This window comes from Drosophila kikkawai, chromosome 2R, assembly GCF_030179895.1.
Source record: "Drosophila kikkawai strain 14028-0561.14 chromosome 2R, DkikHiC1v2, whole genome shotgun sequence".
Lineage (NCBI taxonomy): Eukaryota > Metazoa > Arthropoda > Insecta > Diptera > Drosophilidae > Drosophila > Drosophila kikkawai.
Genome location: NC_091729.1, coordinates 11,852,268 through 11,875,625, shown reverse-complemented (window position 1 = coordinate 11,875,625; position 23,358 = coordinate 11,852,268). Strand labels below are relative to the sequence as shown.

At 44.3% G+C, this 23,358-nt stretch overlaps 4 protein-coding genes across 8 annotated transcripts; 2 read left to right on the top strand and 2 right to left on the bottom strand.

Moving 5' to 3' along the window:
- Positions 1-2,429: 2,429 nt before the first annotated feature.
- LOC108078383 (methylglutaconyl-CoA hydratase, mitochondrial) lies at positions 2,430-3,658 on the bottom strand. The gene is made up of 2 exons (XM_017172222.2): positions 3,232-3,658; positions 2,430-3,169 (listed from the first exon to the last, which is right to left on the bottom strand). Exons 1-2 carry the CDS (start codon positions 3,551-3,553, stop codon positions 2,592-2,594), a joined length of 900 nt encoding a protein of 299 aa, XP_017027711.1. The 5' UTR covers positions 3,554-3,658; the 3' UTR covers positions 2,430-2,591.
- A 313-nt stretch (positions 3,659-3,971) lies between these two features.
- ZnT49B (Zinc transporter 49B) lies at positions 3,972-6,853 on the top strand. Its single transcript, XM_017172215.3, has 8 exons — positions 3,972-4,260; positions 4,318-5,209; positions 5,266-5,392; positions 5,449-5,855; positions 5,914-6,242; positions 6,295-6,369; positions 6,430-6,543; positions 6,603-6,853. Exons 2-8 carry the CDS (start codon positions 4,339-4,341, stop codon positions 6,645-6,647), a joined length of 1,968 nt encoding a protein of 655 aa, XP_017027704.1. The 5' UTR covers positions 3,972-4,260; positions 4,318-4,338; the 3' UTR covers positions 6,648-6,853.
- Positions 6,854-7,182: 329 nt separating this feature from the next.
- On the top strand, positions 7,183-10,257 carry LOC108078381 (arylsulfatase I). The gene is made up of 6 exons (XM_017172217.3): positions 7,183-7,512; positions 8,252-8,384; positions 8,452-8,611; positions 8,668-8,755; positions 8,813-9,204; positions 9,264-10,257. The coding sequence occupies exons 2-6, from the start codon at positions 8,262-8,264 to the stop codon at positions 10,202-10,204; spliced, it is 1,704 nt and encodes a 567-aa protein (XP_017027706.1). The 5' UTR covers positions 7,183-7,512; positions 8,252-8,261; the 3' UTR covers positions 10,205-10,257.
- Positions 10,258-11,145: 888 nt separating this feature from the next.
- On the bottom strand, positions 11,146-23,227 carry nemy (no extended memory). 5 transcript variants are annotated; one of them, XR_011444505.1, is made up of 7 exons: positions 22,917-23,227; positions 20,614-20,769; positions 13,269-13,492; positions 12,983-13,205; positions 12,758-12,922; positions 11,494-12,075; positions 11,146-11,431 (listed from the first exon to the last, which is right to left on the bottom strand). XR_011444505.1 is itself a non-coding variant. In XM_017172202.3 (6 exons), exons 2-6 carry the CDS (start codon positions 20,730-20,732, stop codon positions 11,934-11,936), a joined length of 873 nt encoding a protein of 290 aa, XP_017027691.1. In that variant the 5' UTR covers positions 20,733-20,769; positions 22,917-23,227; the 3' UTR covers positions 11,146-11,933. The 5 variants fall into 5 exon arrangements, 4 of the variants coding, with proteins under 4 accessions (XP_017027691.1, XP_017027694.1, XP_017027693.1 ...); XM_017172202.3 differs by having other exon boundaries at positions 11,146-12,075; XM_017172205.2 differs by lacking the exons at positions 20,614-20,769; positions 22,917-23,227 and adding exons at positions 17,590-17,838; positions 18,277-18,378 and having other exon boundaries at positions 11,146-12,075.
- Between the last annotated feature and the right edge of the window lie 131 nt (positions 23,228-23,358).

Below are 23,358 nucleotides of genomic sequence, written 5' to 3'. Positions count from 1 at the left end.
GGCATATCTAGAAAGATTCCCCTGTTGATGCTGATCAAGAATATATATACTTTATAGGGTCGGAAAGGTCTCCTTCACTGCGTTGCAAACTTCTGACTGAAATTATAATACCCTGCAAGGGTATAAAAATGTAAAGTTGTAACATCATTTTCCTTGAGTGCAGCTTATATTTAAGATATAATCTTTAGAAAAATAAGAATAAAGATTATCTTATATACGAATCAAATTTTTCTTTCCGTGTAACTGCAATATCTACAGATACCGAAACTGGAGCGAACTGGAGCTGGAGCATTTGCAGCTCGAGAATTCGCGCGACACTTGGACCCCCTCCTTGGACCACCCGCACCCCCCTCCAGCGACAATTACTAAGTGCTGCCTTGGGGGCTTCTCTTTTAGAGGCAGATCACTTGGGGCCTCTCTAGTGATTGACTTGTTTCGAGCCAACTCTTTGTTGTTGCTGGCTGTTGGCTGGTTTTTGTTGTCTAACCATAAAATATGAAATGTTAGTTCGCTTTTTGTGTTTGCCTTAGAGCTCGGCTAGACGCCTGGTCGTACATAGTCATAGTTGGTGGTTAGTCAGTGGGGCAGTGGAAAATTTTTAGCGGCACGGCAATTGCTGTAAATGAAATGCACTTTTCCACGTGATGTGCATTTAAGATTAGTCGAGTTCAATCCGCCGAGTTTGAGTTTGTCATTGATTTATGGGGCCATTAAATGCATTTGCAATTTAAGGGACAGGAGGAGTGTGTGTGGCGTAATTATATCAGTTCGAACAGCAAGTAGGTGGGATAACAATGATATCAGAGCAGTTGATTGGATTGAGTATCTTTAATTGCCAAGTACACGAAGTACATGCTGTACGCACACACGTTATGTTCCTCTTCTGTTTAACAAGGTTCTGCTCCTATTGACGCAAGACACTGCACACACACGTTGCGTATACGCCCTGTGGAGACAGCCTTGGCTAGGACTGATAAGGTATAGGTTTCTCTTGGTAATAGGGCAGAAAGAGAGAGACCCTTTCAAGCGGGTCAAGAGCTCAGTCTATAGCCGCTGCAATATTGACACAGTGATTCCTTATCGGCATAGAATTTGGAAAATATCTACTACTTTGTGTTTACTGCTGCCGTCCGTATTGACAATCTGTTGAGCCTGATAAAGTTATACCATCGCCTTAACTAAAGAATTATCGATTGCAAAAGCCATCTAGATGGGCGGCTCTTAAGTGCTCTAGATATTATCAGGTGTTTTTGGGGGTCTTTCCCGTTTAGAGGAAAGTTCCAATTATATATTCGTACATTGCCTAACCTTGAGAATCCCTCTCATCCATCTAATTGAGTTTCAAGCAGTGCCTCCAATACCTGGAAAAAGTTAATACGAAAAATCCCCCGTCCCGTAAAGAGACACATTAAGGCCTCTACTCTGTCAGTGACTCTTCCCAGGCCGTCTGTCTCATTACAATGCATGTCATATCGGGGGATACAACATTTGCCCGTATTACTGGCCAACACTCTGCTGATGGAAACCTGAAAGGCCGGCCTGCTGATCGAGAAGCGTTAATAATAACGAGTCAAAACAATAAATAATTGATTTGCTTCCGCAAATTGGTTTCCGGATCTGCCTTCTCGCAGTGTGTGTTTGAGTTGGCTTTGGGGTCACATCGGTTCATTGAGCACTGAGCGAGCAATTAATTAATTGATTAATTAATATTCACACTGCGCCACATGCGCATCGGCTCTAAAGATTGTCGCTTGAGATTCGGTTTCTCAGTCGGATGTTGCTTCTGCCAAACGACACTGACCTTGTCCGATGTCAAACACCCGGTTTACATTTTAATTTACTGCTCCCCGACTGGGCATGAATGGAGGTGTTGGTGGTGACGCAACTTAGACATCAAAAATCTGGGCTAGTGGGGGTGGTCGTCCGCCCAGAGGAGACAACAACTTCCTTGACATTAAACCGGTTGTGTCTTCCACGGCGGCGGCTTCATAAAGTGACTTTATTTAGCGCCTGTTTTTGTTTTTCTCTTGTGACAAAACCCCTTTGTTCGAGCGGGCCCCAAAAATACCTGGCAGCACGCCCTGTAATACACATATTTGCAAAAAATGCAAATTACCTGCTGTGCAAATGACAAGCGAAGGCACAGTCATCCCACTTACACTTAGCTCGCATGACAATAGGAACTTTCTAACTGGCGGCGGGCTATTTTCCAAAGAAATCCCTGATTTCCGCATCGTTCGATCAAGGTTGCCTTTGCATCTATTTCCAGTTCTATGCTGTGCGCCGATTAGTAGTAGGTACATGCAATGCAAATGGGGAGTGTTTCTCGATCGGCGGTGGTACTTAATGGCTGTAATTAGCATTTCCCTGACTAAATGGAGATGCGTCATGGCGGCGATTAAAAAATTCCTCAGCTACAATTAGCGTAATTCAAGTTATTTGGCAGTTCGATACAATCGAGTGCTTTATATATTGTGAAAACAATAGAACAGAGCTTGCCTTGGGCTTTTTGGATTCTACAAAGAGTAGCGGATAAAATAATAAATGCACTTTTCAGCTTAAAGTTAGAAGTGGTCTCCGAATCGGTCCCTTTACTCGCCCTGGTAGACGGGCTTGCGCTTCTCCGCAAAGGCGGCCAGTCCCTCCAGTCGGTCCTTGGTGGGTATCACCTGGGAGTAGCAGATTTCCTCGATGGAGTAACCCGTGGCCAGGTCCACCTGCATGCCCTTGTCAATGGCCAGCTTAGCCATACGCACGCCCACCGGTCCGTTGGGCAGAATCTCCTCGGCCAGCTTGAGGGCCTGCTGGTAGGCCGCGTCCTTGGTCTCGTTCTGCTGCACTACATGATTGACGAGGCCCAGATCCTTGGCCTCGGTTCCATCGAAAACGCGGGCCGTGAAGATCAGTTCCTTGGCCAGGGCGGGCGACAGGATGCGAGGCAGCCTCTGAGTGCCACCGGCGCCGGGGATGATGGCCAGTCGAGTCTCCACGAGACCCATTTTGGTGTTGGAAGCGGCGGTACGGATGTCACAGGCCAGTGCCATTTCCAGCCCACCACCCAGAGCGGCACCGTCCAAGGCGGCAATAACGGGCATCGGCAGTTGCTCAATGCTGATCAGCAGGCTGCGGAGCTCCTTGACGAACTCGGTGGCCTCTTCGGGAGTCATGCCTGGAATTAACAATGAATAAGTTATTTTAATTATGTTAAAACCTTTCAAAATAAAGCCTCACCCTTGCGCTCCTTTAAGTCAGCGCCGGCACAAAAGATTCCCGGGGTCAGACTCCTCAGCACGACGACCCTCGATCCGTTATCCTTCTTGATCTCGTCCAGAACCTCCGTGAAGGTCTCCACCATGCCCCGACTGAAGGAATTCTTGGCTGCCGGCCTGTTAAGGCCAATGACCGAGATTCCCTTGCGAGCTCCCTCCAATCGTTCCACCAGAACTTCATCTCCATCGCCGACAGGTACCTCTGAAGCAAAGTGGCGGGAGGCGGCCAATGGACGGGCGATCTGACGAGTTATTCTCGCCACTCTTTGCATTAAAAGAGACATTTTAATTATGGAAAACCAGACGGAAAAACAAACGAAGAAAGTGCAAGGGAAATTGTTATAAAACAACCGGCAGAAAACAGCTGTTGCCGCCAGTGCTGCGCAAAGAACGGGGCTGCCAGATGGCCAGAAGAAGCTTTTGCCCATCAGCCAGAACGGCCAGATCGTGAATAATCGGTATTATTTTCGATAAAAACAAAAACAGTGCTGCCAACTTAGCTCTTTTGGGCAAAGCTGGAAGTAAACATCGACATCAATTAACAATATACCATATTCCAATGCCTTGAAACCTATTTTTCCTATTAAATAAATAATTAATATAAAGAACAACTGAATTGCTAGAGTTAATATGCAAAATCTAATATGCAATTTGTATTTGCAAGCTTTTTCATTTTCGAATAGGCCCGGTCTAGCCTGAAATAAGCCAAACTGGCAACACTGTCCAGAATAAAGTTTAACATAATTTTGTTTAAAAAAATTTCAATTTAAAGCAAAATTCTAATTAACAATGTACGACCAATTCTGTTAATCATAGATACTAATACAAGATACAAGCTGCCTCCAGGAGCAGCTGGGAATCTCTGAATCAAACACCGGTCCGCCTGCTATTCGTCTAAAGGCCCTTTCTTGCCGTATGACGAAGTCTTGCCAAAAGTGAAACCACCAACAATAGAAAACAACTGATTGGAATCTCTGACTGATAGTGCCGTGTAAGTAGCGCAAATAGCAACACAAGAGCTTTTACCCCATTTCCATCTTCTCTTCAGAGCATTGCTGTCGGGAGCAGGATGCTGATGCGCGGCGTGCAGCTCCTGCAGCGAAGACACCAGCAGGTGGGACGGGCCTTCAGCCAGTGCGCCGTGCCCTGTGAGCTCCGAAATGTCTGGAGCCAAAGTGAGGGAAATCTCTTCAAGCCGAAGCCCTGGAAGAGACCTGGTGTCTTCCTGCAGTTGCGATGCAGCTCGGGCGGCAGCGATTCCAAGAAGAATGAGACACCTGTGGTGGCCGATCAAGTAGAAGTGAAGCCGAAGGAGGCACCCGGTATTAAAATGACCAAAAAGTTAGAGGTGAAGACAACGAAGGGCATCCTGTCCATCAGCACCACCATCGAGGACTCCAAGATCAATGAGATTGTGTTTGAGAAAACCGATATGCCGGCGGTGGCCAAGCTAAAGGAGCCTGCATTGGCCACATCAGCTATTAATCTGATGACCAATTCGGCCGCTGCGGCGACCGCAACAGCAGCCACAGCGAATGTCTTTGGCCCGCCTGCCGAAACTCCTGTTTTAGTTTCACCTATCTTGGCAGGCGCTCTTACTCCCGACAAGTCAGCAGCTGGAGCTCCTCAAACGACAGCATCAGAGGGTGCAGCTCCTATCCCCGCGCTGCCGGCGAAGCGAGCGCGTTTCGATTATCGTTCCTCCCTGGAGCGCAACTTTGTGACGCCTGCCCGGGCCATTAGCGACTTTCTGCTGACCACCGGTGATCTTGACAGCCTACCCAAGATCAAGCGGAGATCGCCGTATGAGCAGGAGCCGCCCATGACCGTGTACTGGCGTCGCGATGTGGAGGCCAAGGCAGTGGAGGTGTGGGGTTCCAAGGATAATCTGTTGCGAGAGCGACTTAAGCGAGAGGTGGAGCGCAAGCAGTACCAGCAGAGTGAGTGTCGCTTTGTCCAACCTTCAATGTGGATGCTAAAACCCTTGCCTCTGCAGATTTGTTTACGGTGAAGCGGCGTTTGCGCGACTACCGCCGGGAAATGGGATCCCGAACGAAAGTGATGATCGAAGACAGAAAGGACTCCGAGAAGTCGGGTCAGGTGGTCGCCACCGCCATAGCCATGTAAGTTCTGCAACATATGAATAATAGAGTCTTTTAATGAAATCCACTCCTTTTAGAAATGCGGCCAATTTGCTCTTCAAGGCCGGCGGATGGTTGTACAGCGGCTCCCACAGCATGTTTGCTGAGGTTATCCACTCGCTGGCTGATCTGATCAACCAGCTCATTCTAGCCTTTGGCATCTACAAGTCCTCGCAAAGTCCAGACACCGATCATCCGTATGGTTACATGAACATGCGTTATGTTTCCTCGCTGATCTCGGGTGTCGGCATCTTTTGTGTTGGCTGCGGTCTGTCTATTTACCACGGAATCGAGGGCATTCTCCACCCGGAGCCCATCACAGATCTTTTCTGGGTGTACTGCATCCTGATGGGTTCACTGGTTTCGGAGGGTGCCACTCTGATGGTGGCCATCAATGAGCTGAAGCGTGCGGCCAAGGTTAACAATATGACTTTCAAGGACTATGGTGAGTTTCGATGATAAGTTTTAAGGTTATGTAATGATTAATTTGGTCTTCCACACAGTGATTTCTGGCAAGGATCCCTGCGTGAATGTGGTGCTCTGCGAAGACGCCGCCGCTGTGGCTGGTGTCATAGTTGCCGGTGCTTGTATGGGATTGAGCAGCTATACGGGATCACCCCTCTTCGATGCCGCCGGATCGCTCGTTATTGGCGCTCTTCTGGGTGCTGTGGCCTCCTTTATTATTTACACGAATGCTAACGCCCTGGTGGGCATCTCCATTGCCTCTGAGCGCCTAGAGAAGATCAACTCTGCTTTGGAGGCGGATGTGATGATCAGAGCCATTTACGATGTCAAGGGCATCGATATTGGCAACGCTCGAGTCCGCTACAAGGTAAGACCTTCGACTTGAGCTGGTTTCCTCAGACTAAAGTGTAATCCCACAGGCTGAGCTCGACTTTGACGGTCGGGAGCTGACGCGTTCGTATCTGGACAAACAGGATCTGGCCAAGCTGCTGACGGTGCGTTGTGACCCATTTTCGGGGACCTTTGGCTAACCGGTTTTCATTTCTGTCTTGCAGACGGTTCGGGGCTTCCAAAAGGTGGAGGATCTGGAGACCTTTCTGCTGGACCATGGCGAAAACATTGTGGACCTGATGGGCGGTGAAATTGATCGCATTGAAATGAATTTGCGGGTGAGTTGTCCTGGACACTCCTTGGATGTTAACTAATTTATAATTCTATCTCTGCCTAGACCCAATTCCCGGAAATACGTCACGTGGATCTGGAAATACTCTAAGAGCCCTCCGGTTGCCTGGAGGCACTGTTAAGAACATAAAGCATTGGGTGATTTGGTTGCTTTCTATTAGAAATTATTGCCTGTCTAGCTTATATTTATTTGCCAAATTCGTACTTTTAGAATGTAACTACATATGTATGTATAAGCTAAGCATTAAAAGTGTATAGCCGCGGGCTTGACAAGCGTTTCGGTGGCCTTTTGAAGGATGCTTCTGTTTATCAATTTGTAGTTTGTTGTATCCTAGAGTGTTACGTCCTTCCTGTGGGCCAGCCGAGTTCAAAGTTTACTTTAAATAATAATAATTATTGTACAATTTGCTGCACTTGTGTTGGGTCAAGGGGTCAACGAAAACGAAAGCAAGAGTGGTGGAAAGTTTTCGCTTTTTATGCAACTGCAGGTAAGTCTTCCCTGTCTCTCTTTTTCGTTAGCTCTCTTCTGCTGTTTGTTTAGCAGCGCTCGTGGCTTTCACTGTTAAGGTTTGAGGTTCGGCGGCGGCTGTTTGGGAATTTTTTCAGTCTCGCTTGGCACGGTCGACGCATCGGTGGTGGGGTAAACAAAATTCCCTAAATATTATCAGCAAGTGAACATAAATCATTCCAAAAAATATAGCGGCTCTGTGTGCTAATTAAAACAACAATAAATTGCGAAATAAAATTAAGGACACTTGCCGCGCGTGACAACAAAACAAGTTTTCGTTTTAAATTTCGTTTAGATATTCTCTGATGATCGCGTTTGTTTACCCCTCTAATTGAGTAAAATAAACAAAAGGAAAGTTCAAGCGTTAAGGGCAGGAACTTTATTCATCATTATTTGCTTATGAGTGATTTTGCATAAATAGATTTCTTTCACAAAAACCACACAAGAGGTGAGTGACCCCAAGACAAACAATAGGTTTGTTGTTGGTACAACAAAAGAAGATTTTAAAGTCACACAAAAAGCTTGAGATGGCTGGGAAAGTGTTGAAAATATTACAAAATATTTGTTAGAAATTATGAAATAATATAAAACTTGAATCATAAAACAGTTTGAGAGCTTTGGAATAAAAATAATTAGTATAATACTTAAATAAAATATAGATCTTACCATCTCTTAATCCAGTCTTTATTATAAAAAGCTACAAACTATAGTTATAAAGTTTTATAGATATAGAACTTTATTCGAAGTAGAGCATTACCCGACCGGCTTGACTTTAAATATTCCAGCAAATCTAATTTGGTTTTTTAATTTGAGCTTTCCGATTACTCTGTGTGTCGACCCATTAACGGTACGAACAGCGACAAACGCAATTTACATGCTAATTAGTAATTGTCACTTGAAACATTATTGGACTCGAATCCAGGGGGTTTCCCCGCGTCCAACTTAGAACCCCATTCGAGCCAAGAGCCACCCGCTTCAGGTGCTACTACTTCAGCACTGCAAACCCACTCGAATTGAGGTCAATTGCAATTGCTGATTCAGTTTCATTTGCAGCGACAACGATCAATGCCAAAGCTCGCCCTCAAAAGGTAGAGATGATCAATCAATTGAGTTCGTCGCGTCTCTGCAATGCATCAATTAGTTAACAAATTGATTTTAATGGCTGAACATATCCCTCGATCTCTTAGTGTTCACTGGATGAGAATGCAGCTCTGGGGTCTTTTGTTTTTGGTGCTCACGAATATAGTTCATGGTGAGGAGGTGGCAGGATCAACAGCGCCCACCAAGCCCAACATCATATTTATTTTGGCCGATGATCTGGTAAGTCTAACTTACCATTAAAACAAACGGAATTCTGATTATATGTGGTGATTATATTCCCTCCTAGGGCTTTAACGATGTGGGCTTTCATGGCTCAGCGCAGATTCCCACGCCCAATATCGATGCCCTGGCCTATTCGGGCATTATTCTGAATCGATACTATGTGAATCCCATTTGCACGCCTTCAAGATCGGCTCTGATGACGGGGAAATATCCCATTCATACAGGTGAGTAGGGATTCCCAAATCAGGATCTTCTTAAAAAAGTCACTATCCCTTTCAAGGAATGCAACACACGGTACTCTATGCCGCTGAACCTCGAGGCTTACCTCTGAAGGAGAAGATACTGCCACAGTATTTGAATGATCTGGGGTGAGTTCCAGAATACTATATATGTACACTCCTTATATTTATCTGACCTACTTGTAGGTACGCCTCTCACATTGCCGGCAAATGGCATCTGGGCCACTGGAAACTGGAGTATACACCTCTTTACAGGGGCTTCCGCAGCCATGTGGGCTTCTGGTCCGGTCACCACGACTACAACGATCATACCGCCTTCGAGCACAACCTCTGGGGCCTGGATATGCGAAATGGCGCTGATGTGGCCTATGATTTGCATGGAAAGTACACCACCGACGTGATAACCGAACACTCGGTCAAGGTGATTGCCAGCCACAATGCCACCGAAGGACCTCTATTTCTGTACGTGGCCCATGCCGCCTGCCATTCGAGTAATCCCTACAATCCGCTGCCTGTTCCCGATGAGGATGTCATGAAGATGGGCCATATTTTACACTATAAGCGCCGGAAATATGCAGGTAGCTTCTCTAGATCCGTGAAGAGGTTTTTCGCTAAGATTCCATTTCCCAATCCCCAGCTATGGTGTCGAAAATGGACGAGTCTGTGGGCCAGATTGTGGATCAGTTGCGCAAGTCAAATTTGCTGGAAAACTCCATTATTATTTTCTCCTCGGACAACGGAGGTCCAGCCCAGGGCTTTAACCTGAACTTTGCCTCCAACTATCCGCTAAAGGGTGTGAAGAACACCCTCTGGGAGGGAGGAGTCCGAGCAGCTGGTCTGATTTGGTCGCCACTCCTCAAGAAGCGCGAAAGGGTCGCCGACCAGACAATGCACATTTCCGACTGGCTGCCCACGCTCCTGGAGGCAGCTGGTGGGCCTTCCGCCCTGGCCAATCTTAGCCAGGGATTAGATGGCCAGAGCATTTGGCAGGCCTTAACCCATGACGAGGCATCTCCGCGTCGAACTGTGCTTCACAACATAGACGATATCTGGGGCAGTGCCGCTGTGACCGTGGGCGACTGGAAAGTGGTCAAGGGCACCAATTACAAGGGCGGCTGGGATGGATGGTATGGACCGGCTGGCGAACGGAATCCTCATGCCTACGACTGGCAGTTGGTGGCCAAAAGCCCGGCGGGTAAGGCTCTGGTGGCTCTAAAGATGCTACCAAGTCAAGCCGATCAGCAGAGGCTACGTGAAGCGGCCACCGTCGTGTGTCAAGGTCAATCTTCCCAGGGCAGCAGCTGCAAGGCCACCGCATTCTCAGCTCCCTGTTTGTTCCACATACGGGACGATCCCTGCGAGCAATTCAACCTGGCGGAGCAGTACCCAGAAGTCCTTAGGGATCTGATGGCGGAGTTGGCTCGCTTTAACTCCACAGTGGTGCCGCCTTCCAATAAGCCTGCAGATCCCCGAGCCGATCCAAGGTACTGGAACTTTACTTGGACGAACTTTGGAGACTCTTTCCACTATGATAAAGAACCCATTATTGGGGATCTGAGCTTGGTTTTGAAAAACTAACCAGAAAAGACTGCCTAGAATAAAGAGATTCATTTTTAGTTTGACTAAATTTATATGAAATTGTTTTCTTTATTGAACTGAAGATTATTTTCAAATTGAACGAGCCCGCCAAAGTTAACAGACATATCGATAACTTGACAGTTATCGACTGTGCTTAACATTTCTCTGTAGCGGCATAAAGTTTAAAACAACCATACCTAAGTCAAAATAGCGTTAATTTAAATTTGGAGAGCTTTTTTGTTTGGGTTTTAATTACCTTAAAAAATGTATTCCGCATTTGATTGATTTTGATTATTTTAAGATGTTAAAAAATGGAGTTATTTTTTTTTTAATTATTTTTCCTTATATTTTGTTATAGGGTTTTAATTNGACATATACGACGCCGCGCCACGCCGCCGCCGCCGCCGATTTTTGCCTTATTTGACGCGCCGCCGCCAAATTATGAAAATAACGGCGCGCCGCGGCGCGCCGCTGGTGCGGCATCGGCGCAGCTTCAGCGCGGCCTTCAGTGTCATTGTTCTTTATAAAACTTAAAAAAAAATAAATAACTCATTAAAATGGCCTTTTTGCCTTATTTGACGCGCCGCCGCCGCCGGTTCTTTCTGACTACTACGCCGCCGCCGCCGAGTCATTTTGACCTCTACGCCGCCGCCGATGCCTTTAACCATCGGCGTAAACCTCTAGTTTTAATGGCCTGTATATACATAAAAATGTCTTTTGTTAATACTGGCTTTAACAACCTTTTATATCCTGAAAAGGACTTGAAAAATGCACCTATTGTTAAGTTTAATATTTTTCTTTCTTTTTTTATAACCCTTTATAGTACCATTTACTACCCCTTATTTCGTTAATATGAGCTCTTATGTATCTATAATATTCTAGACTTTCTCAAGAAGAGTTTGAGCCTTTTCCCCTCCCAGTAAAACAGAACAAACAGTAGGTTGGTTGTATTATGAAACCCCTCAGACAGGGCAAAGTATCGTTTATTATTTGTTTGTAAAATTGGTTTACAGCTTATATTGCTTAGCGCATTATGAAATACAAATACTTGCACGATTATAAACAACATCAAATGCGACAGCTTGAGTCCGAGTGCGTACATTCAATGCGCTATGTGGTACGGTTAATTCAGGGGATTCACACGAATCTCTGGCTTGGGGGTTCTAAAGAAACCCCCAAGACAGGCTTCCTCGCATCCTTCTCCCTCCAACGATTTCTGTGAATCCCCTGATAGATACAATACACTTACGCTAGTAACATGGGCTTATATCAAAATTCTACTATAGTACCGAAAAAACTGGATAATCATGCATGTGGGTGCTAAACGCCATCAGTTAGTTCGGCTGAACACTTCAATTTTGATTAGATTTGCTTGCTTGGTCGGCTCTTTTCTGAGATTCCTAATCCTACGCGTCTACGGAGAACTTGAAAGTGAGTTAAGATTTTTATAAGCGCCATAGGCGGAGTCTAGGTGTATGGAGAGGACTTAATTTGGCATATAAAAGGTTACAAAGGGTTCGGATAGAGATGCAGAAGCGTGGTCTCTTCGTGCAAAGCCTGGCGATAGGACGACCTGGATCCGGCTTCCCGATTCCTTGTCGGAGTCGGGCTCGGGGTCGGGGTCCAGGGCAGAGCTCCACACGATCCTCGGATACACATGCGACTCGCTTTCCGTCTTGGCCGTGGACCGATTCCGGCGACGGAGACTCCGACGAGCCCCAAGACGGGCCTAAATGCGCTCGGTGACGTAAACCTTCGCGGAGGCGGGAGCATTCGACCGCCGCACGGCAAAGGTAACAATAATGCCGATGAAGATCAGTGTAATGCCAATGGCACTGGTGATGTAGTGCTCCACGAGCTTGTTTTCCGTGCTGCAAGAGGAAAGGGATTTCAATTGAAAATTTTGGATGATAGGAGGAGCAAATGAAGATATTGGAGCTAGGTTGCACTATATTTATTAAAGCTATGTTATGAAGAAGAAAAGAAAGCTATACTATAGTTAGTGGCATTCCTGTATGAGAGCTATATATGAGAGACATGCGCTTTAAAGTTGAAACTATCTTGGCGGTATTAAAAAGGAAAGAGGCAATGTTATATATTTTAAGATAGAAGACCAAAGCTAAGCCAACCTGGTCCGATAGCTCCTATAGCTGCAGGTTGATTGATAATTCAAAAAGTTTAATTAATTATTCAAGTTGAAAAAGGTTTAAGTTAAGCTTAAACTTCTGCCTAAAAGAGGTAGAGAGAGGTCTTATATCAAAATAAATATTGGGAAATTTCAACTCATTTTTTTAAATAGATTTTTGTACCAAATTTTGGACAAATCACTTGAGGATCAACTTTTTTTTAAATAGTTACATAGGATAATCTTGTACGAATTTCCATGGTTTGGATTAGTTTAGATATTAGGGTTTTTTGTATACAAATTTAATCCGACTTTGTGGAAGAGGTAATTAAATAGGTGTAGCCTGAATGCCTTAGTTGCTGTGGTATTTGTTATTACAATAAAAATAATAATAAGTATGCAAAATATTATAATTAAAAAACCCCTACCTCACGCCCGTTTCATTGGCAGTTTCGCGCTCCTTCTCAATCAATCCCGTGACGGATGTGGCAATGGCCAGCCAGAAATTAGCCAGGCCCAGACTGGCATGGATGGGCACCATGGCGGAGCGACAGCTGTAGGTCTTGTTCTCACAGCACAGCATCACCAGAAAGCTATGGCAAAAAGCCTGATTAGTATGCGGGATTGAGACACAGACTCAAAAGAAGACCCACCTGAAGAAGCCAATCACGAACTGGAGCACAAACATGCCCATTGTCACCAGGCCCAGCCACGAGTGGAGGCTGTAGAAGTTGACCTTTTGCAACGCCTCGTGGGAGTCGAAGACGGAGAGGAAACCCAGGGCGATGCACGGAATGGCCACGGCGTGGAAGAACATGTGGATGAGCTTCACGTAGATGTGCTTCACGCACCGGCACAGGCGGTAGATCAAGATGGCTACAAAGAAATAATGTTTCAATGGAGATAATTGCACTCCAAACAATGGGCTTTACAACTTACAAAATCCGGAGAGCGTCACGAAGCCGGCTATCATCAAGATGGGATGAAGATTGAACTGCTGCTTGGGACTCTCCGACCAGGCGAAGCCATCGCGGTAGAACATCACCCAGAAGAGGGTCAGCACTAGGACGCCCACCAGCAGGATTGTGGACAGAATGACGATCAGCAAGTACTCGCACCACGAGCAGCAGTTCCAGGCATTGTCCGGATCCTCCTCATAGCGCCTGCAAAGAGATGGTAGTAAAGGATATAAATTATACAGATTTAATATGGAATCGGTAGCAGTTACTTTCTCCTTTTCATAAATTTGGGCCGACGAAGGATCACGCGGTTGAGTTCATCGATAAAGGGTCCATCAATGGATTTCATAGTTCTGAAAACTATGATATATGGCGTAAGAATTCCATATATTATCTCTGGTTTTACAAGACATTAGATTTATGTACACACGAACACTGAGCTAATCCAAGCACAAAGCCATATGGATGTGGGCTGTCCCTCATTAAGCACAATTTATGATGGAATTATGGAGATTCCGCTAGAGATTCCTCTAGAGATTCCCTAAGAGATTCCCTAAAAGATTCGACTAGACTAATTGTGGGTTGAATGTGCTGCTAATCGGCTTAATTGATAGACAACAGACGGACTGACGATCAAGTGGAAACCCAGAGGATCTGAGAAGACCACAGCAATTATCTAATTTGCTAGGAAAATTTCCTATACTCCCGTGTCTTGGATTAGCTCAGATTCGAAGGGTTTGGCTCTCCCTACTTTAGCGTCTAGTTCTCCAACAAATTCGAGTATAAAATGCTTGACTTTCTTGACTTTCTGCTTCAAATCTGACATCGAGTTCGTTTCCAGGGGTGTTTGTTTAGTGTACAATCGTAGGATATTATAAACCCAGTAGTTGACAGCTGGGACTACGACTCCCCCGTTCGTATTAGGGGAGTGGAGTCCAAAAAGCGCCGCATTGTTTCCAGCCAATTGCCGGCTGTCTGTCATATTAATTTCATCACTTGTCGTGCGCGATCGTATGACATCCATTTTCGATGGATGGAGAGCACAATGATCTCACCAGCCGAAAAACGGCCACTGAAGTTACCCATCCATCATCGGTGCAGAGCTGCCTTTTGGGGGAGCTGGGAGAAATCCCACGGATACCCAAAGGCCATCTGTTGATCTGTCGAAAGTAAACAGCCAAGCAGACAGACAGACAGACAGACAAACTGGAGTAGAAACCACCAGCAATTAGGCGCATTGCTGGCCACCAACGAGCCGCCTAATCATCGCCAAGTGCAGCTCCTTGTCTTCGTCGGAAATCCTCTCGATGCTGCCTACTCTCTGCTGCTGGTGCAACAATGTACGTGCATCGAGAGTAAACAAAGCTATTATTTAGATTAATAGTGCGAGCCGCTGCCCCACGCTGTGATAATGAAAGCAAGAGTGAATCGAATTACCAGCCTCTAACTAACTACTGTCATTAACGGGGCACTCTCGCTTTCTCGGTGTCTCGAGTAGCGTATAGCGACACTTGCATCACAGCGAAGATAATGCCATTGGGTGCTCCAATTTACAGGCGATGTGATCTGCTTAGAGCACCAGATACGTCGGAGGGAGATCGGGGAGCAGATGCACCCGAAGAAAAAATATCTTTTATAAAGTTCCTATGTATTTTTTATGAGAATTTTAAGATAAATCTTTAAGCTACAAATCGAATGGCCCTTTCATATTATATAGCAAAATACAACAAACTTCTTGTTGAAGCGAGCTCTTTCTCTAGTTTTTACTTTAAAATGTCTTTTTTAAAAAAGAAACTCGTTCAAAGGTGCTTAAAATTAATTGTTTCAATTTTTTTTAGTATTATAATTAACAAGATATTTTAAAGAAATGCAAATTGATCACCGATCTTGCGCTTTTTTCATGTGCAGGCCAATGGCGATGTCAATGAACGGCGGCTGCCACAACATAAGCTCCTCCGCCGCAATGGATGTGGATGCATCTGTGGCTGCAGCTGTGTCTGCGTCTGGGACTGCGGTTGGGGCAGGCATTTAGCTATCAACACATTGCTGGGAGGATGGGTTGGGATGGAGAGGGCTGCGGTGGAGTTGGGGCACCGCTAGCTACAGTGGCTGTTTGCTTTAACACACATTTCACTTGCCGCAGATTGTTGGAAAACAAGCCCACGAACGGGTGCATCTGTATCTGTATCCGCATCTGTGTTTGTAGCTGCATCGGTGACTATAGCTGAAGTATCTGTATCTGTATCTAGGCGGTGCATTTGTTTCTCTTTCACTTTTCATTTGCTGAGAAATTTTCGCTAAAAGCTTTTCGTTTTATGGAAAACTCGTTTATTTGGCTGCCACCTGTTTGGGATATTCGAACCTGAACCTGAACCTCAATCCCAGTCTCAGTCTGAGTTAGAGCTGGGAGCCGAAGCTAAAGCGGGAGCTGGTCTGGGTGCAGCGACTCATGGCTAATGGGTCATTGCGGCGGAGAAAGGCTATTGACTCTGCTGTGGCTGTGGCACCCACTGCAAATGCGAGGAAAAATAAACAGAGAAAGCGCAGCGCTGTGTCAGCGTAATCTGCAAATTCCCAAAGCCATTTATTAAATGCAAATTCAAACTACAGTGAGCCGTGTGAGGATTTGTCATGGCTCAATGCTTCATGCTAAATATTAATGTAAAGCGATAAATTTAAGTAGCAATCAGGAAATATTGGGAGATTTTTAAAGTCAGTATGAAACCTATCTTTCTTTTAGTTTACAATTAATTGTAAAAATTTAAGTCTTTATAATAAAGTTTTCTGCTTATGGATAAATATTGCTAGGATCATATTGCAAAAACCCCTTTACTGCTGCCTACTTATTTCTTTTTCGCTTATTTACTTTAATTAAATAATACAAATACCAAGAATAAAGATATGAGGTGTATATTCTTAAATAAATATTAAAAATCTTGTCTCAAGTTTACTTCTAGTTCAAGTTCTAAATAATATATTTCTCCCAGCAGCCGTCTTCTTATCTTTAGATAAGCCAACTCTCCTTGGGCCTTGGCTAAAATTTGGTTAGCCGCTTATCGCAGTCATGTGACAAGCAGGCACCATGAGCTATCTGACCATGGCATCCACTTGTCTCCGTGAGAATAGATCAACAAGAAATGCCGAGTCTAATCTGATAATAGCGAAGCAAGAACTCAGATAAAGGCCGACCTTAAAAGCAGGCTAATTACGCTCTTAACTTGGACAGAGGAAAACTGGAGCACTCTGCTAACTGGCCCATTGGGTAAGAAGCAGTATGAAGTAGGAAAGAAATCGCAGCAGGAAGCCAGGGCACAACTCAATTAAGGAAGTCATCAGAGATGTAACCAACGACGAGCCGACGCGGAATGTACAATTAAAAGTCTGCGGATCGGATCGAGGCAAATTAAACCATTTGCTGTCGCACGCATGGCTGAAAATTAACCAAACTCACTTGTACACCGAAAGAAAGAAGGGATCATTTGACTACCAAATAGAAGGAAGAGCAAAGAAGTGCCAGAAAATGGAAAGTCCTAAAAAATAGTAAAGCTTAGCCTTGAAGTATTGCAATTATATGTTTCATATAAATGAAATCTTCCCTTTTATTTTCTTTGATTAATATAAATCCACTTTATAATTTGTTGAAGTGTACACACTTCTCTGCGTCCGCATCCTGCGGGTTAATTATAAAGATGTACGGGGACTATAGTGGTGGTCGGTCTCCGTGTCCCTCTCCTCTGGCTTGGTGTTGCCTTACAATGCCCGGGAATTGTTTAGAGACGACTTCGATGTCGTGGCGCGTTCAATTGAGGCGATCTCAAGGGAGTGTGCGGCTCGGATCGCATAATCCGAGCGATACATACACAAACATGCTCGAAATTGAAATTGTATCTGCCAGATACGCGCACAATCGAATTCGCGCAACGACAACCTAATACGAGAATAAGATGGCAGAACTTTTCTCCATAAGCTGCAATTGTTTAAATTAAGTAAATAACACAAGACAACAAGCTGAATAATGAACAATATTTGAGATGAGATCCAAAACCATCTGGATTATCCTATTAAAAATAAATGTATTCTAAGGTGTTGATCATAAAGATCATTTTGAAAAGGGAAAAAGTAATTTAAAGATATAATTTTCCCTTATCAAATTTGGTTTCTTGTCATCACGTGTAGTTATGTTCCAAATTATTTCCAAATCTCAAAATAATTTATTATACTCCCAATAGTTCTCCATTAAAATAATTTCCGAAGGTTAAATTTTGCTGCTATTATTTGTATTTTTTTTTAAGGGAACTTACGCTGTTGTTGTTCCTCCACGCGGCATTTTGGCCAAGTGGCGATCACGCATTTAGCCAAGTGTTGCTATTTGGGCCGAAATTCGTTGAGGTTTTTCCGCTTTTTCTGTCACCGCCACCCACTAGACGTAGAATCGCTGGGCGGTGCGTCACAGATCGGTGCTATATAGCTCTAAATATATATGTATATCGAACGACTAAAGGTCGTTTATGTATAGAGAGTCGTTGGTAATTAGGCTTTGGCTTTGGATTCTGTAAAAATGCCACAATCGGGAGATAGAGACAATTGAGAACCGACCGAATCTGAACGTTTGGGATCGCTAATCGCTAATAGATCTGGCTGGATTGAAACACAGATGCTAATCAGGCTGAATGCGTTAATTTGTCAATCACACGATCCCAAAAACAGTGACGGATTCGGTTAGTTATTTATTCAAGTGTGCTCACGGGGCCGCAAGTTCACATGGAATTTAATCAAGGCGATTTCTACAGCTGCAAATGCCGAATAACTCTCTGTTTCCAAGTGAAAGAAACTCTGTGAAAACCGCAAGATGCATCAGAAATCTTTACACACACTAGTTTCAGTATAAACAAAGCACTTTCAATATATATAAGAGCGCTTTTCGTATTTTTTTTGTATGTTTTGTTTATATTGCTCCTTTTGTTTTTGGACAACGCACCAAAACTAACACAAACAAACGCTTTTGCCGCCCGAAAAATCCTCAATTGAATTCAGAGAGGAGAGAGTGATATTTTCCACGTTCAGATCGCGACGATCGGCCAGAGACAACTGAAAATTAATTTAAATTTTCAGCTCGAAGCTTTCTGGAACTGCGGCCGGCCTGCCAACTTGCTGGGGATCGATCCGAAAGGCTACTAACGATAATTTAGCAGAGACACGAACAGATCTTCAGCCAACACAGCTGTGACACAAACCGGAGAGCGGGATCTTCCCACCGCGGACTAAAACCAGCGAGTAAAGTTTTTGAGTCGAGTTACCAACCAGAGGGGTAGCTACAAATTTAAAGATGTGCTAATTCTTTGTTTAACGTCATTTAATTAGTCTTGGGTGCGACCTTGGATTATGCAACAGTCTCTCTACCAAAAGGTTGTCACTCTGTTTCACTGCTGAGATAATAAGGGTAAATATAAGATAAAACTCAGACAAGATCATCATCAGCTGACTTCTATGGTCGTAAATTCAACTGAAAATCTACCTAAAACGACTCTCTCTTAGAAACTAATTAATGGGGCCACCTGTTTGTCAATGGACAACAGACTATAAATAAATAAGTAAATAATAAATAAGTCGTATCAATCAAAAAACACCTGCCAGGGCAGAGAGTGCAGCCTGACATCAATCGAATATTTATGGAACCTGAGGCTTCCGCTAATTCGTGGCAGAGTACTGGGTCACCAATTACCGGCACACCATATATATATATATCCTGCCCGACTCCGACTCCCACTCTCAGGACTCGCCGACGACAACAAACACACCCTGGCAGGGACTTTTGGGTCATTATTCCAGCTCTATTTTCCTTGGGCTCCAGTGGGTTTTGCGACGGGCAACGCGCCCAAAAATTACTGGAAATCAAATGAAAACCAAATGAAAATGAAATGAAAACGAGGCGGCGAAAAGGTTGAGTCGTCGTTGTCGGCAAACAAAGAAAAATACCCGTAATTACTTGGAGCTTGGCGGGTTAGTACTGGGCGAGCTGCGTGCCAGGAATTGGACAAGGACGTGGAAGGATTACGGACGGAATGTTTACGGCCAGTTACTATGTGAAGGCCTCACGCGATCAACTGTTGAATGTATGGCCTCCGACCACGGCGGATGTACATAGAGGATGGTTTTGTGTGATTTGCGACGAGGTCGCATTAAAATAAAATTTACGACTTTCAAAGATACGTGAATTAGGAAATTGGCGCGTAAAAATAACCACGAAACAGCGGTCAGTACTCCTCACTCCTCCTCCCAAAGGGTGTGTAGGCGTCGACGCTTTTCCCGGTTTTCCTCCCATTGTTAATTAGCCTTTTCTAACGTGCCCAGGTCCTATTCCCATTCCTATTTCCTATTCCATGTAAATGTTACTCATACGCCGCGTGGTGCCATTAAAATCGATTAAAGACAACCTACGGATGCGCAACCGAGTCTCTTCATATCTCGGGAACTATCCAAGACTTGAGCTGGCAGTTTCTGAGCAAAGCGAAGATGGGCAAGGCCAATTGCCGGCTAGACGAGAGACAGAGAGAGCTCCAAATTGGCCACCGGGGAAATGGGTCTGTGTCTGTGCCTGGACTGCCTCGAATTTAGCATGCCTAAGTGACACAATTTACTTAAATATTGATAAACAGAAATGTGTTGGGGAATAGCTGCTGACTAAATTGTGTTGATTAGTTGATGTTGTTGGGGCAGTCAGGGGATTGATTGGGAAAATTAAAATTAAATCACAACCAGAGTTTGGAGTTTTTTGCAATTAAAACAAAATTTTGATTATATAAATTTACTCAAAACACTCTAATTGTTTCTGATAAAATATTCTACTCTTTCAATGGTTTGATTAGTTTTCTACAAGGAAATCATAATTTAAATATATATATTTCCGAAATAAAGAAGATGTCAAAATTAATTTAAATAAAGCTTTAAAAGGGTTGCCGCTAAAAAATTTATTTTCTAAATGTATAGAGATGTATAGAAAGAATTGCTTAATCTATTACTTAAATTCTCTTCATATTTTGTTTTCCAACTAAGAGTAATTATATTGTTGTGATTATTTTTCGGGTAATCTCTAACATACATATCTTGATTCAATACAAAACAGAATTATATAATCATTTAAACTCCTCCATATACTTCCTAAATCCCATAAAGCCATCTAGTAATTACAGATTATTTTTATACATGTTTCAGAAACGAAATAATGGCCTAACATTATCACTTTTAACCCCAAATAAAAACCCCTGATAAATATAAATAAATCGTAGAACACATAGCTCTGTAGTTTCTGGATTATCTTAACTCACTTTTCATCAGGCGGCGGCGGCATCTCAATGCCATTGGGTGTTCCTGGCGGTGACTTCTCGCTGACCCTGTCCATAGCCTCCTCCATCGGTGGCAGCGGGCTCACCGAGTTCGTGTCCATGCGAAAGCAATCAATTTTGATGCCGCTGTTCCTTTGGCTGCCGGTGTGGGTGGATGAGAGGGAAACATTTATGAGGCTCGGCATTTAAATGTGGCATTTTAATAGAGAGAACAACAGCAGAGCAAAGCATCAGGAGTCGGGCTCCTCCTCGGGAACCCGGAGAGGGTGTAAATCCCATCTGGTGATGAATAGCGGCGCCGCTATATGCCAGTTTTCATTACGTCTGCATGTGTGCATTTTGTATTTGAACAGAGAATGGGAATGGGAATGGGAGAGTCGGGATGGGGGCCCATGTTCTTTCCCCCAAACATAATGAGCGGGGAAGCCGCCTCTCATATATCTGGGGGAAGTGGAAGATGGGAAGTGGAAATGGCTTTTGGCTTTCGGCTTTTATTTTTGGCGACTGACTGCAGCATAAGGTGGCAAAAGTGCAGCGTCAACTGAAGTCCGGGGCAATGCACTTGGCTCGCACTCTGTTTGGGTTTGGCTCTTTACGAGCACTTCTTTCCGCCTCTGCCATGTGTGAAATTGGCTCATCACACGTCCGAATGCGTTCTGCAGAATGGGAGAGCGCCAATTTCCGATTCACCATGTCCCTGTCAAGTTGCAGATACTCCAGCTCCAGCTCCCAGATACTTCAAAATACTTTAGATACTTTCGATGTGTGATGTGTGGGGGTTCTTTCCCCCATCTCTTATTCCCATTTATCGCCCAATCAATTATTATCGGACGTTCTAGTTCCTCCGGCAGTTCATTGAACCCAAGGCGGAGACAGAGACGGACACGGCGACACTTGATGGACACATCAATGCCTGGCATTGGCTGATGCCGAAGCCGACTTCCTTTTGCTCGGTCAACCAGTAACCCCAAACCCTTGTCCCTTTGGAAATATTCCTGCGAATTGTTTGCATAGCCCACTGTCAGCTCCCGGCAGCCCCCACATGTGTCCAGTTCCCACGGACTACAACGGGAGGTGATGGGGAGGGGAGTTGACTTCCCATTCGGCTGGATTATGCTGATTATAGAGGACCCAACTGCGGGGTATTATTAGCCAATGAGACGGAGACAAGTTTCCCACTGTGGTTGCATTCGGTTCTGTTTTGATTGGCATCGGTCTGACTCTGTCATTTATTTTCCATTTTTGGAATGCAGAGGGCGAAATGTTCTTAAATGGAGATTTGAAATGATTGGTTTAATAAAGATTAGAATCAGGAAAGCTTACTTAGTTTCAGTTGAGTACTCTTAATTGATTTCGTTTTAAGAACACCGAGAGATCTATTTTTCAATAAAAAATGAGTTGTTCTTAGTAAATCCAAGATTTAAATATTATTTTCTGTCTAAATTCTTAAAAACTGAAGTCAAGATAATGAGGTAAATATTAAATATTTGTTAGATTATAAACTGTATTATATAATATCTTTATATTTAATAACTCAATAACTTCTTCCAATGTATAATGTTTTTAGAAAATGTAATACAAAATTTAAAAAATTTATGAAAAAGTTTAAATTAAACCAATCTATTTTTCTCGATGAATATGCTCCATAAAACAAGTACTTCTTCTAAGTACTAAAATTTCAATAAATGTGATTGCTTTATCTGATCTTTCCCAACTGACACCCATTTTCAAAATCAAGAATAGAATGTGTGTTTCTAAATCTCCGCTTTTCCCGACTGCAGACCCAATTCCCAAGCTGCAATCGCTGTGGGCTACTTTTCTGGAGAGCTGGGGAGCTGGAGAGGATGTTGGACATTATGCAATCCCACAGATGCTGACGCTGCCCGTATCTGCGCCAAATGGAGAAAACAAACAAACAAAGCGAGCGGCCAAAAATCCACTCACAAAGGAGAAGGGCCTCCGAATATTTCGAGGGCCCGGATATGCAGCGACTTGTGCAGCGAGATTGTCAATAAAAGGAGCGGTTTCCGGGGAAGGATGTTCCCTCCACAAGAGACATCCTTTTTGCGGACAGCCTTGCCGACCAAGGAGGAGACTTAATAATCCGATTTCAGGCTGTCCTCTGTTTAGTGGTTTATGAACTCTTATGAGCGACCAGCACAAACACCAACACAATCGCACAAAAGCTCGTATTGTAGAGTGGAAAAGCGGATCCGGAAATGATGATGCTGCTGTTGTTCTTGCCACTCTCGTTTTACGGTCCTTACCGAACGCTCTGAACCTACCCCAAGTTGCTGCGGCGTTGGTTTGTGTGTGCGGTGGCGGTGTTTTAAAAACCCTTTTCTATGAAACTTAATTACTCAATTATGCACAACTCGCCGCAAAACGGTGTATATGCTTAATTGGATTTGTTGCCGCTTCAACGAGCTGGAATTTAACTATTCTCCACAATTAATTCATCTGCCCGGGCACGAGCTGCACGACTGCATCTGCATCTGCTGCATCCCTCCGGAGGAGCTGGACGTGAAGAGGAGCGTGATGGATGCGGTGAAACTCCGCAAACAGACCGGCACACACGCACACTGACTATGGCAGAGGAGGAGCAGCTCTGGCTGAGGTCCGAACTCCACGAATGCTGCGAACGAACTGAACTGTAAAGCTATATGGCACTGGGAAATCCAACGTTCAACGACGACCACAAAAACACGACGACGACAATACGGAACT